Source organism: Phalacrocorax carbo, chromosome 10 (assembly GCF_963921805.1).
Source record: "Phalacrocorax carbo chromosome 10, bPhaCar2.1, whole genome shotgun sequence".
Classification (NCBI taxonomy): Eukaryota; Metazoa; Chordata; class Aves; order Suliformes; family Phalacrocoracidae; genus Phalacrocorax; species Phalacrocorax carbo.
The window spans coordinates 25,161,554-25,179,999 of NC_087522.1; the positions used below are offsets into that span (position 1 = coordinate 25,161,554).

At 46.4% G+C, this 18,446-nt stretch overlaps 1 protein-coding gene across 4 annotated transcripts in view; it reads right to left on the reverse strand.

Annotated features, from left to right (window-relative positions):
• AMBRA1 (autophagy and beclin 1 regulator 1) overlaps window positions 1-18,446 on the reverse strand; it is a 151,821-nt gene that overhangs the window by 21,424 nt on the left and 111,951 nt on the right. For all 4 annotated transcript variants that reach the window (XM_064462605.1, XM_064462609.1, XM_064462607.1 and 1 more), the window contains one exon: window positions 16,726-16,865. In XM_064462605.1, the coding sequence (XP_064318675.1) occupies window positions 16,726-16,865 (140 nt within the window). The remainder of the gene's footprint in view (window positions 1-16,725; window positions 16,866-18,446) is intronic.

An 18,446-nucleotide genomic window follows, 5' to 3' on the forward strand; every position in this document is an offset into this window, starting at 1 on the left:
TGAAGTCTCCAGTTAAAAAAATATCCAAGGGTACTTGTGCAATTAGGGAGTAAGAGAAGAAGGCAGACGTAGCAGCTAATTGCACTCATTAAAGCGGAGGTGGGGGAGATTGAGTTAACTTTTTTTGGAGCCATTCACTCCTGATTTTGAACAGCTTACAAAAAACTGAGGAAGTGACAAAAGGCCAAAAAAGCCAACTTAACAGCATTCTTAAAAAAAAAAAAATATCCATACTTAAATTGACAATTACTCTTTTCTAAGCATAACTTTTATTCTTAAAGACAGTAACATAACAAAGAGAAAAAAGAAGATATATGAAAACAAAGAAAGAGTGAGCCACATGCAGTAGGCAGTAAGTCAAATAATTGCTTGCATGAAATTTAAATGCTTTTGTAGATAGAATTAGAAAAAAGTAAGGGAAGAAAAGGCAGCAGGTGTGATCTGAATAGATATAAGCAAAGCATTTGGTAGTTGTTCTTAGGGTGGCCATACTCTTAGAAAGATTGCTACCCAATCTGAGAACCAGTAAGGACCTCCAGAAGCCCAGTGACATAATACACACACTGATAAGTAGCAGGTTAAGCTTCTTTAACACTGAGCTCTGTACCAAGTTCCCTTTCTCATGGTGGAAAATAAATGTCATTAACTAGTCAGTGCTTCAGCATATCTTGAAGAATTGGGTGAGGGAAATGAACTTGCTAATAACTGAAGACTTAAAACCGTTCTCAAAATTTATCTCTAAGATTCATAGACATATTAAATGGAATTTTATGAGGGCATCTTCCACCTAATGCCATCATTCGTCTTGGATATCAAATTCACATACAGAAACAGAAATAGAAATGGAATAAAAAACAATATCAGAATGGAGATACTGTTTCAAGCCTCCATATTGCCAGTCTACTTCTCTTGCATCTGCAATGACTGAGCCCCCTGGCAGTCAGGATACCTAGGCTTCCCTGCGCAATTTGGAAATAATTAATTTCATTTTTTTCTTAAATGCATGCATGAATAACAAAATCCAAATATAAGCTTTCGGGATGCATCTTCAGTGCAAAATTGGCCATCTTCCCTCCCTTTTCAGTCCTTTTATCAATGAAAATCATCTTTAGAAAATGCAATTTATCTTGTGGATAACAGGCAGCAAAAATCCAGGATACGCATTTGCTTAAATGGCCGTGGTCAAAGGCCACTGTGCAGATGCTGCCTTTCAAAAGGACACTTGCAGGGAGGACTCAAGCATAACCAGATCTCTAGCCACCCCAGTTCAGAGTTGTGAAAGCATTCCCTGTGCAGGGTTGCTAACATCCCTCTGTTACGGGCAAAGGGAGACAGCTCCTCCTTCAGTCTCCGTGTTTACTCCACCCTCCAGAAGCTATTCTTAAAAGGCAAACAATGCACCAGGGCTTTACGCTGCTGGGGTGCATCGTTGCGAGAGGCTGAAGAGCCTGAAGAATGGAGCCAGCCAGCAGAGAAACATGATGCACCAGGCAGCTGGACAGACCACCATCTTTTTAGCATTGCTGATAACTAGATGCAGACACATTGAACCCATTACTAGATGAGAGGATATGCAATTCTCAGAGGAAAAAAACCTGGACTGGCACGGACAGGCAATTGCAGTGATCCTCTGCAAAGCATAGGGATTTATCGCGAAGAGAATTTTCTCAGAATAATTTCACATTCGAGGCAGATCTCACCACAAAGTATTAAAATATGCACACTGCATAGCACTGAATCAATTTGAGACTCTCCACACCTACTTCCCAACAAGCTAATTCCAAAGGATGCTGCCTCTGAACCAGATACATCTTTAGGGGGTATTTTAATTCAATTACCAGAGGCTCCATCTGCTGAAGAAACCCTTCCTCTCTTGTGGATGCCTGCATTATATAGCTAGCCCTATACAAGGTGCTTTGAGTGCGTGGTTTTGAAATGGTTTTCTCAGAACACTGAGGTTTTGGGGTTCGTATTTTCAAAAGCGTGTGAGCACTGAGCCCTTCCTGAACCTGCTCCTGAGCAGGGGTGCTGGGCACTCAAGATGAAATAAGGAACAACCGATATTTGGACCCCTTGCCTTCCTCCCATGGCAGTCCTCCACAAGAGAAGCCAGCAGAGGTATTAAGCAGCATGCAGTCTGCTCCTCAATTTTGGTCTCACCTGTTCATGTTCTACATGACAATGTTTTAGAAGTCCCACCAGGGGTGGTTCTAAATGGGAAAGCTCTTGTTAGGATGTGACCAGATAGGAAAGGTTATGAGCACTAAAAACCAAATTGCTTTTTAATTCAGTAGAGGTGTTTCTACTGTACAAGACACTGTGGATTTCATTCCATGCTACAAAAAACAAAGCTTCATGAACTGAATCAAACCTTGAGCTATTCAGAGCCAAGACAGACATACAAACTGCAGTGAGCATTAGCACCCGTCACAGTTACAAAGGACGTAACTATTAACAAAGGATGTAAGCCTTGGGGAGGCTACAAGCACTAGCAGCCACACAGAGAAGTCAGCGTCGCAGCAGGACAGCAGAGGGGTCAGGGGAATTCACACTGCTCTGCACCACCTCTTGCGACAGACCTCCAGGGCACAGCGAGTAGTAGTACACACTAGTTCACTTCATCTGCTAAGTGGAATACCAGCTCAACGCCTAAAGGGATTCCCGCCTTCATGTGGCATTGCTCTCCCAATGAATATTAGTGTCATGAATTTAGTGCCATGAATTTAGTGTCTTGATTTAGCTTAATGGCACCCACCCTTTAAAAGGTGGCAGCCTCAGAGCCTTTCAATACCACACTTCTGGACTGAACACAAACTCATCTTACATCTAAGAAGTGCAGACTACCACGCGGTAATGTGAAGCGCAAGGAGGCAGCAAACTTGTGATCTAATATGTATGCAAATCTATCAGTTGGCAACCGTCTATACACTGAAACATGACTAGAGTGAACTACAGGACACTCAAAAAAAGAACAGGCTGACACAGAATCTCAGAATGGTAGGGGTGGGAAGGGACCTCTGGAGATCATCTTGTCCAAACCCCCTGCTTGAGCAGGCACACCCAGAGCAGGGGCACAGGAACACGTCCAGGTGGATTTTGAACGTCTCCAGGGAAGGGACCCCACAGCCTCCCTGGGCAGCCTGTGCCCCTGCTCTGGCACCCGCACAGGGAAGCAGGTTTTTTTCTCACGTTTAGCTGTGTTCCAGCTTGTGCCCATTGCCCCGTGTCCTGTCATTGGGCACCACTGAAGAGTCCAGTTCCATCCTCCTGACACCTGCCCTTTAGATATTTAAGTATTGACAAGATCCCCCCTCAGTCTTCTCTTCTCCAGGCTGAACAAACCCAAGTCTCTCAGCCTTTCCTCATAAGGTTGATGCTCCTGTCCCCGATCATCTTGGTAGCTCTCCGCTGGGCTTGCTGCAGCAGTTCCCTGTCCTTCTCAAACTGGGGGGGCCCAAAACTGCACACAGTACTCCAAATGTGGTCTCATTAGGACAGAGTAGAGGGGGAGGATAACCTCTCTTGATCTGCTGCCCACACTCCTTTTAATGCACCCCAGGATACTGTTGGCCTTCTTGGCCATTGGTGGCTCAGGGTCAGCTTGCTGTCCACCAGCACTCCAAGGTCCTTCTCAATAGAGCCACTTTCCAGCAGGTCCCCCCCAGCCTGTACTCGTGCATGGGGTTGTTCCTCCCCAGGGGCAGGACCCTTGCACTTGCTCTTGTTGAATCCCATGAGGTTCCCCTGGGCCCAGCTCTCCAGCCTGTCCAGGTCCCGCTGGATGGCAGCACAGCCTTCTGGTGTATCAGCCACTCCTCCCAGCTTGGTATCACCAGCCAACTTGCTGAGGTTACGCTCTATCCCATCATCCAGGTCACTGATGAATATATTGAACAGGGCTGGGCCCAGCACAGACCCCTGGGGAACAGCACTAGTTACGGGCCTCCATCCAGACTGCCCCGTTGATCACGACCCTCTGAGTTCTGTTGTTGAGCCAGTTCTCTATCCCTCACACTGTCCACTCCTCCAACCCACACTTCCTTAGCTTGTCCATGAGGATGCTATGGGAGATATTGTCAAATGCCTTACTGAAGTCGAGAGACACAACACCCACTGCTCTCCCTTCATTGACCCAGCCAGTCACAGCATCGTAGAAGGCCATCAGGTTGGTCAAGCATTATCTTCCCTTGGTGAATCCATGCTGACTACTTCTGATAACTTTGTCCTCTCTGTGCCTCATACCTCATACACGCTGCAACCTGTTTCCAATCAACATCTGAAGGGCAAAACTTTGTTACCAGAATTCTCACGTGAGCCACAGACCTGAGTACACCTGCTCCAGCCTATCATCACTGCAATTGGTTAAAAAGCAACAAGACATGCATGAAGACACTGACACCACATATGATCTACGGCATTCCACTCATTTATCTATGCACCTGCAGGACTTGCAGACGCCTTTCTTCATATCAGCTTCCTGCTCTTTGTGCTCTGTCCCCAGCAGTCACTTCCATAACCTTCTCCCAGTGACCCCTCTTACATGGTGGCTGACAATTTTTTCAAACAAAAAAGAAAGATAAGACTAGTGAAAAGTAAATAGATTGTCCTGGTAGTTCCTTGCAGAGGAGGTTGTTTCCAAAAGCTGGGTTTCAGTAATTCAGTAATTCAGCAGGAAAAGTAACTAAGTTTTAAACAGATCATAGAGACCTGCTCTAAGGTGGAGAGTGTGTTTATCTGCAAGCAGGTGAAACCAGCAGCTAAACAAGCAAAAGAAAAGAACATATGAGGGACAAACACTGCTGAACACCAGCTCCACCACCTTTGTTACTGTCATGGTTTTGGCTGGGATAGAGTTAATTTTCTTCACTCTAGCTGGTATAGTGCTGTGCTTTGAAATTAGCATGGAAAAAAAACCTGTTGAGATAACACACAGATGTTTGGGCTGCTGCTGGGCAGCGCTGATACTAGTCAAGGACATGTCCAGCCTCCCATGCTCTGCTGGGAGCACAAGAAGCTGGGAGGGGAGGGGGCACAGCTAAGGGAGCGGATTCAAACTGACCAAAGGGATATTCCATATCATGTCACGTCATGCCCAGTATGTTACTGGGAGGGGCTGGCGGGGGAGGGAGGGAGCAATCGTGGCTCGGGGACGGGCAGCGTCGGTCGGCGGGTGGGGAGCGGTTGTGTCGTTTGTGTTTCCGTGGTTTTTTTTCCCCTGTTTTCCCTTTCCCTTCCTTTTCCCTTTTATTATATTAACATTATTGTCATTATTATCATAATCATTTATCATTATCATTTTATTGTAATCATTAAACTGTGCTTATCTCAACCCACAAGTTCTTTTGCTCGTCAGATTCTCTTCCCCATCCCGCAGGGGTGGGGGGGGGTGAGCGAGCGGCTGCGGGGTGTTCAGTTGCCAGCTGAGGCTGAACCACGACAGTCTATTTTTGGCGCCCAACGTGGGGCACGAAGGGTTTGAGATAATAACAGTTGCTGGTCACAGCATTGATTCATCTGCTCACAGTATTAGTTTGTCCAGTCTTTACCATGCTGATTGTAAAGTACATGTTAAAACTTGCTGTTGGTTCTGTCAGCTGGCTGTGCTCTGCAGTGATTAGAGATATTTTGCCTAGGAGACTTGTTATTAAAACACTGGCCTTGACTGTTATCGGTTATTTAGGTCTTGCATGGAAGCCGTTACTGTACTACAGCTACCACCTCATGGAGGCAATTAGCAATTATACCTCCTCCTCTGAGGAGTTTTTTATGGAGGAAATACAGAATGGCACCGTAGCTAATATCTTATGTAATGTCTCCTCCTTCATACAACACCTTTTTAGTATCTTGAACATCCTTGTGTAGTTAAGATACATCTGTTGATATTGCTTTGGCAGGTGGTATCAGATCTGTCTAAGGTTAGTAAGCAAGTTAAGAATATAATCCAGAGATCTGTCCCGAAGCTCGATAGCTATGCGTGGCAGGGTATGTGGGAAAGTATGGGCAAATGCCTAAGACGGTGGGCACCCCCCGTGGTGTGGGACTTCACCCCTGAACAAGTGCAGAATCCTGAAAAATTAGTAGAACATTTGGAGGAAGTATGTTGTCACCCTGGCAATTCCAGAGAGATACAGATCACTGCCATGTGCTGGGGTCTGGCTTATGCCTATCGAGCCCTATTTAACACTATTCAGTACCCCCAAGGGAAAGAGAAGGGAACTACTCCAACCCCAGCGACAAGCACTGCAGCCACCCAACCCCCTACGACAGACACTGCAGCTACTCCAACCCCCGTGACAAGCACTGCGACCACCCAACCCCCTACGACAGGCACTGCAGCTACTCCAACCCCAGCGACAAGCACTGCAGCTAAACTAGAGGACCAACCTGTGCCAGTATCAGTCGCCCCTATACGCAAGAAGAAATCACTGAAGAGAAGGTCAACTCGTTTAGAAAGAGATTACGTGGAACCAGGGCCATCACGAGAAGAGGAGGAGGAGGAGGAACCATGTGTACAAGAAACGGAAACTACCCGATCTCTATCCTTGAGTGAGTTGCGGGATATACGGAAAGATTTCGGGCGTCATTCAGGTGAGCACGTTATCACCTGGCTGCTCCGATGCTGGGATAATGGGGCCAGTAGTTTGGAATTAGAGGGGAAGGAAGCCAAACAACTGGGATCCCTCTCTAGGGAAGGGGGCATTGATAAAGCAATTGGAAAAGGAACACAAGCCCTCAGCCTCTGGAGGCGGCTCCTGCCCGGAGTGAAGGAATGGTATCTCTTCAAAGAAGATATTGTATTTCGCCTAGGAAAATGGACGACCATGCAGAAAGGCATCCAGTATCTAAGGGAATTAGCCGTGCCTGAGGTGGTTTATGGTGACCTGGACGATCAACGGTCCTCCAAAGATCCAGATGAAGCCCAGTGCACATGACCCATGTGGCGGAAGTTTGTACGGAGCGCACCATCCTTGTATGCAAACTCATTGGCAGTGATGTCCTGGAAAGATGACGAGACACCAACGGTGGCTGAGTTGATTGATAGACTCCGGGAATATGAAGCGAATCTCTCTTCCTCGCTCGTCTCTGCTGTTGAGAAACTGTCCCGAGAGGTCCAACAACTCAAAGAAGATCTGTCCTACTCCCCACCAGTACGGACCAGTATCTCAGCCATTAGGAGTAATCGTCCCTTGGCTCAAGAGAAGGGATACACACGACGGGGCACCCTATGGTTTTACCTGCGTGATCACGGAGAGGACATGAAGAAGTGGGATGGAAAACCTACCTCAGCCTTAGAGGCACGGGTACGTGAGCTGCAAGGGAGAACAATTACTCAGGGGAGTGTCTCCAGGAGAGCTGCTGCCCCAGTTTCCCGTAAGCAATTCTCCAGACAGAGGAGCAGAAGTGCTGATGGCCTGACTGATCTTAACAGAGACACCCGTGATTCATATCTACCGGGTGAGTGATGAATACTATGATCAGGACTAGGGGGGCCCTGCCTCCAGCCAGGTGGAGGAAAGGGATAACCGGGTTTACTGGACTGTGTGGATGCGATGGCCTGGCACATCTGACCCACAGGAATATAGGGCTTTAGTGGACACTGGTGCACAGTGCACCTTGATGCCATCGAACTATAAAGGGGCAGAACCCATCAGCATTGCTGGAGTGACAGGGGGATCCCAAGAGCTAACTGTATTGGAGGCCGAAGTGAGCCTAACTGGGAATGAGTGGCAGAAGCACCCCATTGTGACTGGCCCCGAGGCTCCGTGCATCCTTGGCATAGACTGCCTCAGGAGAGGGTATTTCAAGGACCCAAAAGGTTACAAGTGGGCTTTTGGTGTAGCCGCCTTGGAGACGGCGGAAATTAAACAGCTGTCTACCTTGCCCGGTCTCTCGAAGGACCCTTCTGTGGTGGGGTTGCTGAAGGTCAAAGAACAACAGGTGCCGATCGCCACCACAACAGTGCACCGGCGGCAATATCGCACCAACAGAGACTCTCTGATCCCCATCCACGAGCTCATTCGTCGACTGGAGAGCCAGGGAGTCATCAGTAAGACCCACCCACCCTTTAACAGTCCCATATGACCAGTGCGGAAGTCTAATGGAGAGTGGAGGCTAACAGTAGGCTATCGTGGCCTGAATGAAGTCACTCCACCATTGAGTGCTGCTGTGCCAGCCATGCTAGAACTTCAATACGAACTGGAGTCCAAGGCAGCCAAGTGGTATGCCACAACTGATATCGCTAATGCATTCTTCTCAATCCCTCTGGCAGCAGAGTGCAGCCACAGTTTGCTTTCACATGGAGGGGCGTCCAGTACACCTGGAATCGACTGCCCCAGGGGTGGAAACACAGTCCCACCATTTGCCGTGGGCTGATCCATAATGCTTTGGAACAAGGTGGAGCTCCCGAACACCTTCAATACATTGATGACATCATTGTGTGGGGCAATACAGCGGAAGAAGTTTTTGAGAAAGGAAAGGAAATAGTTCAAATCCTCCTGAAAGCTGGTTTCGCCATAAAACAAAGTAAAGTTAAGGGACCTGCACGAGAAATCCAGTTCTTGGGAATAAAATGGCAAGATGGTCGTCGTCAGATCCCCATGGATGTGATCAACAAAATAGCAGCCATGTCTCCACCAACCAGCAAAAAGGAGACGGAAGCTTTCTTGGGTGTTGTGGGTTTTTGGAGAATGCATAGTCCACGCTACACTTTGATCATAAGCCCTCTCCATCAAGTGACCCGGAAAAAGAATGATTTCAAATGGGGCCCTGAACAACAACAAGCCTTTGAACAGATTAAACGAGAAATAGTTCATGCAGTAGCTCTTGGGCCAGTCCGGGCAGGACAAGATATAAAAAATGTGCTCTACACTGCAGCCGGGGAGAATGGCCCTACCTGGAGCCTCTGGCAGAAAGCACCAGGGGAGACCCGGGGTCGACCCCTAGGGTTTTGAAGTCGGGGATACAGAGGGTCCGAAGCCCGCTATACTCCAACTGAAAAAGAGATATTGGCAGCATATGAAGGGGTCCGAGCTGCTTCAGAAGTGGTTGGTACTGAGGCACAGCTGCTCCTGGCTCCCCGACTGCCAGTGCTGGGCTGGATGTTCAGAGGGAACGTCCCCTCTACACACCATGCAACTGATGCTACGTGGAGTAAATGGGTTGCACTGATCACCCAGCGGGCTCGAGTAGGAAACCCCAGTCGCCCAGGAATCTTGGAAGTGACCATGGACTGGCCAGAAGGCAAAGACTTCGGAATATCACCAGAGGAGGAGGTGACACGTGCTGAAGAAGCCCCACTGTATAACACACTGCCAGAAGATGAGAAGCAATACGCCCTGCTCACTGATGGGTCCTGTCGCCTTGTGGGAAAGCACCGGAGATGGAAGGCTGCTGTATGGAGTCCTACACGACAAGTAGCAGAACCTGCTGAAGGAGGAGGAGAATCCAGCTGGCCTTAGACATCGCTGAACGGGAAAAGTGGCCAGTGCTCTATCTCTATACTGACTCCTGGATGGTGGCAAATGCCCTGTGGGGCTGGCTGCAGCAATGGAAGCAAAGCAACTGGCAGCGCAGAGGCAAACCCATCTGGGCTGCCGCACTGGGGCAAGATATTGCTGCCCGGGTAGAGAACCTGGTTGTAAAGGTACGGCATGTGGATGCTCACGTCCCCAAGAGTCGGGCCACTGAAGAGCATCGAAACAACCAGCAGGTGGATCAGGCTGCCAAGATTGAAGTGGCTGAGGTGGATCTGGACTGGCAGCATCAGGGTGAACTATTTCTAGCTCGGTGGGCCCATGACACCTCAGGCCATCAAGGGAGAGATGCAACATACAGATGAGCTCGTGATCGAGGGGTGGACTTGACCATGGACGTTATTGCGCAGGTTATCCACGAATGTGACACATGCGCTGCAATCAAGCAAGTGAAGCGGGTAAAGCCTCTGTGGTGTGGGGGACGATGGCTGAAATACAAATATGGGGAGGCCTGGCACATTGACTGTATCACACTCCCACAGACCCGCCAAGGCAAGCGCCATGTGCTTACAATGGTAGAAACAACCACCGGCTGGCTGGAAACATCTCCTGCCCCCCACGCCACTGCCCGGAACACTCTCCTGGGTCTGGAAAAACAAGTCCTGTGGCGACATGGCACCCCAGAGAGAATTGAGTCAGGCAACGGGACTCATTTCCGAAATAACCTCATAGACACCTGGGCCAAAGAGCATGGCATTGAGTGGGTGTATCACACCCCCTGTCACACACCAGCCTCTGGGAAAATCGAAAGGTACAATGGACTATTAAAGATGACACTGAGAGCAATGGGGGGTGGGACATTAAAACACTGGGATACACATTTAGCAAAAGCCACCTGGTTAGTCAACACGAGGGGATCTGCCAGGCGAGCTGGCCCGGCCCAGTCAGAATCCTTACGTACTGTGGAAGGGGATGGAGTCCCTGTAGTGCACATAAAAAATATGCTGGGCAAGACAGTCTGGGTTATTCCTGCTTCCAGCAGAGGCAAACCCACTCGTGGGATTGCGTTTGCTCGAGGACCTGGGTGCACTTGGTGGGTGATGCGGGAGGATGGAGGAGTCCGGTGTGTACCTCAGGGGGATTTAATTTTGGGTGAAAACAGCCAATGAACTGAATAATATGCTGTTAATTGCTATATGATGTTGTATGTCATCACTACTATGGTTGCTATATGTCATATCAATGGAATGTTATCACGGTGGGAATCTCCCAATTAATAATAATAGCAAATGAACTTTCAGTGGAACCGAGCAAAGTGCAGCAGTGAGAGAGCACGAACTACCAGTGCAGCGGTGATGGAACAAGGACTGACATGCAACAGTCTGACCCCACGCACACCGCCTCTCTGAAGGACCCTTACACGAGATGAAATCCAAAGTCATGGACTAAATGAACTCAATGGACATTTCACAGGCATTTTACAGGGGTGTTCCACAGACTAGGGGAATGATAAATGAAAAATCTGTATATATATATATTGTTAAAGGATGAGAAGATGGATAGGGATTATTGAATTTGTACTAAATAGTATGGGACCTGAGCATGATGTCAACGATATGGAATAAGGGGTGGATACTGTCATGGTTTTAGCTGGGATAGAGTTAATTTTCTTCACTCTAGCTGGTATAGTGCTGTGCTTTGAAATTAGCATGGAAAAAAAACCTGTTGAGATAACACACAGATGTTTAGGCTGTTGCTGGGCAGCGCTGATACTAGTCAAGGACATGTCCAGCCTCCCATGCTCTGCTGGGAGCACAAGAAGCCGGGAGGGGAGGGGGCACAGCTAAGGGAGCGGATTCAAACTGACCAAAGGGATATTCCATATCATGTCACGTCATGCCCAGTATGCTAGCTGGGAGGGGCTGGCCGGGGGAGGGGGGGGAGCAATCGTGGCTTGGGGACGGGCAGCGTCGGTCGGCGGGTGGGGAGCGGTTGTGTCGTTTGTGTTTCTGTGTTTTTTTTCCCGTTTTCCCTTTCCCTTCCTTTTCCCTTTTATTATATTAACATTATTGTCAGTATTATCATAATCATTTATCATTATCATTTTATTGTAATCATTAAACTGTGCTTATCTCAACCCACAAGTTCTTCTGCTCGTCCGATTCTCTTCCCCATCCCACAGGGGTGGGGGGGGTGAGCGAGCGGCTGCGGGGTGTTCAGTTGCCAGCTGAGGCTGAACCACGACAGTTATTTGTTAACCTTACTCATAGTAGTATTTATTCACTTACAGTTGGGACCTCTGGGTTTTCAATACAAGTCCGTATCTAATACTGTATGTTCAAACTAACATATTAGCAAAAAATGTAGAGTTGGTTGGCCTTTGAGCATTTGGGAAAGGAGGAACTTTCCTGATGTTACATTAGAAGTTTCTTCCAATTTAATCACATAAAAAGCAGAGCAAACAAATTGATGCTTTTCAGTAGCACAGTTTAGTGAGCTGGGTGTCACCCTGAAATCTAAGGAAGTGGGTACACAATGTCCTTTCTTCCCTTTATTCACCAGAACGCAATCCTGCTAGGGATTATCTTTGGCTAATAGAAACATTTACTCTATCCTCATAGCTACTGTACTGGCTCATGAATTACAGTCTCTTACAGGCTTCTTTCAGGTCCATTAGGTGCATTTCCAAGTGTGGATGAACACTGCTGTCACCACCTACCCTCCCTAGAGCACAACAGCTCTGAGAGCCAACTTGTCAACCCCTGTTTAGACATAGACCTTGGGTTCAAAATACTGAAAACGTGCCTCATGGCTCAGCAGTCCAGTCCCACCTCCAGTCACAAGCATTCATATCATATGCCTGTCTCTGTAAGGCAGCCAAGCTGCATCTCCAAACAGCTAAGCCTTCTGCATCCACCCAGCCAACGTACAGGCTATCACAGAAATCAGCTGGTTTGATGACTTGACAACCTAGTCGTAGCCAATTTACGGCTCTTTGCTCTCTAATTAAAAAACAAAAAATTTAAATAGTTCTCCTTTCCTGGAGATTTATGGAAGGGTATAAAACCCCCTCTTAGCCCTCCTTTTTAGCCCCGCTAGAGATCCCAAGCTGCAGCTTTTCTTAGATAAAAATGCTCCACTGATCCCACCAGCAGCTCTTCTCAACTACTGCACCTGTTTAAAGGCAGTTCTGAATATGGACATAAGAATTTTAAATTGTCCCAGCTTATGTATCTAGTTTCTTCTACAGTGATAGTAATATTTTGTTATCTCTGCTGTTAAGCACCTTGCATCTCATCCAAGAACTAAATTTGTTGTTGTTCTTACAGCCTTACATATTGATGGCTCAAACACCTACAATCAACTAAAACCTCAGGTCTTTCTCTTCCTCTGTCATTTTAACTACTGAGCTCAGTGTTATTAGTCACTAAGTGCACTTTGTACTATTAAATTCTACCTCATTTCTCCAGTCACTTTCAAGGCAATCCAGTTCTTGTGCAATACTCTGATCTTTCCCTGCAATGACAAGGCTGATCTCACATCCTCTGCAAATTTATTCAGTGCACCCTTAGAAGGCATTAGTATAAATAGTATTAATAACCAGCCCCAGAACAGGTTCTTAAAGAAGTCCATCAATGACCTCTTTTGTAGCAGAGTCCAGCTCTCAATCCTGTTATATTCTTCCCTTTAGCCAGGCCTTCACCTGTTCTTTACCAGATCTTGTTCTAATCCTAATTCTTCACAAATTAACTAGTTTTATTTTAGTTCCAACATGGGAACTGCCTTACTAAAAAGCAGAGGTATTAGACCTGATGCAAGCCCTTAGTTGACCCTTTAATTAAAAATAAATACATAAAATTCTCAAGGACAGGTATCCAACCTGCTATACTCCACCTTGGTCGAATCGCAATGCATTTGATCCTGCTTCCCATGGTTTTAATTGTCCTTTCCTTCAAAGCATACCCCATAAATCTGTGTACTGAGTTCACATTGCCAAGATAACCTGACTTTCCCCATATCCATTTGCAAGAAAAACTGCCATCAGTGCTACCCCAATTTAGCAATATAGCCCCAAATGTCCGATTTTAATTACTGTTTCTTTAGAAGTCTGGAAGGACTACTTGTATAGCTTCTTATTATGAGCCCACAGAGCTTCAAGTTATGCCCTTTTCTTTTTGGTCGCCTTATAGCTCCAGTCTACTCATCTCATCCGCCCTAAGCATATGCTTTTCAAATCCTGTATTTGAGGCACAGCTGCTATTCCAACCTGTTCATGTGATCCCTGTAGTACTTGGTTTTAAATGTCTCCATCGTACATGGGAATAAAGACCCAAGGAATTATAACCATCTCAGTTGTTTGCTACTGACCAGTTTTCTCTGCCAAATTAGAACAGTGGGGTTGTTTTCAGTGATACAGTGTTTTCTTGATCCCTGCTGCTTGCTAGGCTGTCCCCCATATAGTACTCTAACAACTGCTGAATCCTTTATTTAATATTTATCTTCCTCTGTATTACTATGTATGGAAGCTACACAAATATTTTCCATCCTTCTCCCTCATTTCTCAAGTTAAAATCAACAGATATGCCAACCTCAAACTAATTCTATTAAGCCAAGAACTACCGAGATGGCATCTATATGCCAGGATTTTTCCCTTCTGGGAGGGTCTTCCAAGTAGATTTGGGGCAGACATCACAGCCACAAGCCACTTCTGCTCTGACAGAGCCTCACTCATTTGTGTGTTCTGATGTTATAGCCTAAATGCAAATTACTCAGCTCGATGAATATCCAGACCTTCACGCAGAGGCTTTTAAGTCACTCTGGCTGTTGTTGGTCTATCAAACGATGCAGTTGAGAACAGAATGTATCAGGTGTCCAGCTCCAAAAAGAACCTACCAGTCCACCTGAGGTCTGCAATAACCATCAGAAGCACCAGTCACTCCAGTAAACAGCAGTAAACCTGTTGAAGCATTTCTGTCAAACCGCCAATAAATCTCCCACCTCTACAGTGACCTTGTTTCGTGTTTTAGTATACTGTAAGTTTAGTTTTGTTGGAATTGTGCACGATTGTTGCTGGGCTAGAAGCAAGGAGATAGAGTGCCCTAGCAGCACAGTGAGCTAAGAAGGTTTCACAGAGATGTTGCAGAAGGACTGACAGTCCTTCCATAACATACCATGAAAGTGTTCCTGCTATGTCTTTAATTAGTGAGGTGCCAAGAAGAGACATGCCGCTCAGTTTGGGGCTACTGTAAGCACCAGAATGGATACCTAATGTGGGGTGTGGCAAGCCAGGACAGCCGGACCAAGGTTGACTCTGGAACATTCAATCAAAGCATCCACCCTCAGGGAGCCTTCACTTCCCTGGGTTCTAGTCCAAGTTCATCTCATGAGCCATAATCAGTAAACTAGATCTTACCACTTTTCTATACTGAAAATAACTTAGAATAACTCTCTAGAGTTCGAGGAGAGTGCCATTATTCCTGAATAATTCTTCTGCTTATAAAGTACAGCAACTATTCTTGAAGAAAGCCACTTATCCTGGAAAAGAGTGATTATAGCTGATTCCATCATAATATCTTGTAGACTTCATGTATAAATAAGGCCTTGATGAAAGATTATGTTCAAGAGAACAAGAGGGCTGTTTGAAGAGCACTGGCACTCTGTACTACTGAACTCGGTCCAATCTGAATTCCAACCACAGATTTCACCAGAAGGCTGTACTGAATTAGTCACTATTGCAACTGTATTTATGTGCTGGTTTTGGCTGGGGTAGACTTGATTTTCTTCATAATAGCTAGTATGGGGTGATGTTCTGGATTTGTGCTCAAAACAGTTTTGATAACACACGGATGTTTTCATTACTGCTGAGCAGTGCTTACCAGAGTCGAGGCCTTTCCAGCTTCTCATCACCCCACCAGCGAGTGGGCTGGGGGTGCATAAGAAGCTGGAGGGGACACAGCCGGGACAGCTGACCCCAACTGACAACCGACCCAAGGTGATATCCTGCACCATATGGTGTCATGCTCAGCATATAGAGCTGGGGGAAGAAGAAGGTAGATGGGGGATGTTCAGAATTATGGCGTTTGTCTTCCCAAGTCACCGTTACGCGTGATGGAGCCCTGCTCTCCTGGAGATGGCTGATCGCCTGCCTGCCGATGGGAAGGAGTGAATTAATTCCTTGTTTTGCTTTGCTTGCATGCACGGCTTTTGCTTTACCTGTTAAACTGTCTTTATCTCAATGCATGAGTTCTCATTTTTACTCTTCTAATTCTCTCCCCCGTCCCACCCGTGGGCAGCTGAGTGAGCAGCTGGGTGGTGCTTAGCTGCCAGCTGGGGTTAAACCATGACGATTTATTCTGATATAAGACAGTGGTTCTACACTGACCATATGACTCTCCTGAGGCACCACGTGCCTGATCTCGTGCACAGCAGATGGAGTCCACACACATTCGGTAAGATCACCAGCAAAGCTGCAAGTTTCTAGGTGCCAGCTTTTAAGTTACCAGGAACTTCAAGAGATGAAGCATAACGCAAAAGAATACCCAGGTAGTTTAGTACCAGGAAATAACTGAAGTAGAGAAATCCCTGAAGTGTTCCTGCAGCATAAAAGAAACACAGCTACAAAAGAAGCACTTGCACAACACAATGGAGAAAAGGGTCTCAAAGTATGGTGCAGAGACTCCCCAAGAACACCGAAAGCAATACATGTTTCACTGCTTAGACGCCCAGTCATCATATGTGTCACACCACATCTAAATTAGTTCGTGTTTAATTTCAAGTTTACAAAGGGACAGCTACACCCTTCATGGCACTGTAAAAATAAGAGCGCGCTGAAGTCTACACATCATATCATTGGGCTTTCAAGTGAGGATCAAAACAATTCACTGGCTTGCTCATAATCATGACAAAAATCTTGGCAATTCATAGAATCTCATGCTGGAATACTGTACAAGTATTTGATAAGTCTAGGTCAGCAGCTAGCAGCTTTCAACCTGGTTAGTGGACTCCAAGGGGTCCATGAAAGCTGAGGAAAGCAAGCATATCACTAACAGCTCAAATCTGCTGTCCTCATTGGAAAGCTTTAGAAATCCATAAATCCAGACAGACTGAAAGACACTGCACTAGACACACGTTAAACAAAGGGTCCAGAAAGCCTAGAAAGACATGGGAAATAAAATGAGCTAATGAGATACACTTCAAACAGCCTCAGAGAACAGCCAAAGCAGTTATAATTCCATGTAAAGCAATCACTTACTCTGGTCGGCAAATCACCAGGTCCCCTTTATTGGTGCCATATGCCAATCCCAGGCCTGGCTCAGGCAGCCAGCGAGCAGAGTTTATGCTGACATGTCTTCTCTGGTCGGCAGGCATTGGGTACAGAACGTTGAAAACTCTCTGAAACAGTAACAGGAGGTTACTTGACAGGACAATACAATGCAGGAGAGCCAAGGAGGCTCAAACAAATGTTCACTCTCCCTGCAGCAAGGAGACATGCCACTTCAAAGGATGTTGCAGCGAGAGTAAGCAGCTGCTAGAAACGCACATACATGTGCCCCTAAGTGTTCAACAGACTGACTCGCACACAGCTGCAGAGCAGGAGAAATTCTGACCCCAGGAGAATCTGCATGTCACTCAGTGGGCTGCATAGCCCTTCTATTCAAAATAATTAAAGTGATAAGTGGTACAGTCATTAGAAAGCAGGACATCTGGGACTCTTCTGGCCTTCACCTCGCATTTTAACTCACTAGAGTGGAACAGGAAACCGGCAAGTACATGTGCCTTTGGCATCAAAACTTTGTTTCTATTAAGCAAACCAAACTTTGGGGAAAAATAATATATAATTCTTTCCTATTTTAAACATTAAAACAGCCTCCTGAAAATGTTTCAGAGTTTGACCAACCGCCACACCAACAGTGCACAAAGGAAAATCAAAATCCAGAGATTATAAGAACAACACTACGCAAGTTACAAACCCCTCAGTTCAGGTCCCCTTCTGACACCACCCATTTTACCTGCAGTAAAGTAAGAAGCTGAAGAGCTGCTAGGCCAGCGCTTCCCAAAGGCTGCATTAATGCAGGTGAATGAAAACCCTGTGCGCACAAAGCACCAATAGCAAGCTCTGCTTTCTGGTCTGCACTAGCTCGGTTTCTGAGGTGTATGAGCTTGAAAAGCAACAGCGATGAAGTGAAACAGATTACATGTATGTAGATAATCCCCTTCAACTCCAAGAAGCTAATGTCTTTTGTACAACACAATGCTTTCCTGCACCCTGCCATCCAGCAGCCAGAACTGGGTAACACTGACAACACTGCGTTTAGCCAGAAAATCTGACACATGTAGATCATAAAAACAAAGGCATGGGAAGTGGATAAAGGGTAATGAGCTGGTTTGGCTACCAGGAATAGACAGGGACAAGCTGCTTCAGTGGACTGGGCTATCAGAACACACTCCATCATGGCTTCAGAAGGGTACGACTGACAACTGCATTTACAAGCCCAATTCATTAACAGAATTTCTGCAGAAATTTACCTAGGATTTAAACCCATCATCGCTACAGGTAACACAGATTTCCAATCTAGATTTTCAATGGGATAAGTCCCAGGTGAAAGATACATTTTCATTATATTTTCTGGTGTGCAACCATCCATCCATCCCAAAACCTTTCTTCCAGGCTCCTCAGAAAAGGGGATGGTGCTGGACCAGGAAGCAGGGAAGGGAATGAGGATGTGCTGGAACAACAGGATAAAGGTAGATGGGAATGCAGATTAACCACTACTGCACCGCTAAGCTGACCTGAAGCAGTAATTAGAATTCATTAGGGTGGGACTCATCAGCTACTATAACAAGCTGGGGCTCAGGATGACAGCTTAGAAACCTGTTTTTCTCCATAGCTCAACTGACCACCCACATCCTGCCTGGTTGACAATTTAACTTGAGAAGTCTGAGGCAAAGACCACTTAACTGCGTGTCCTCCAA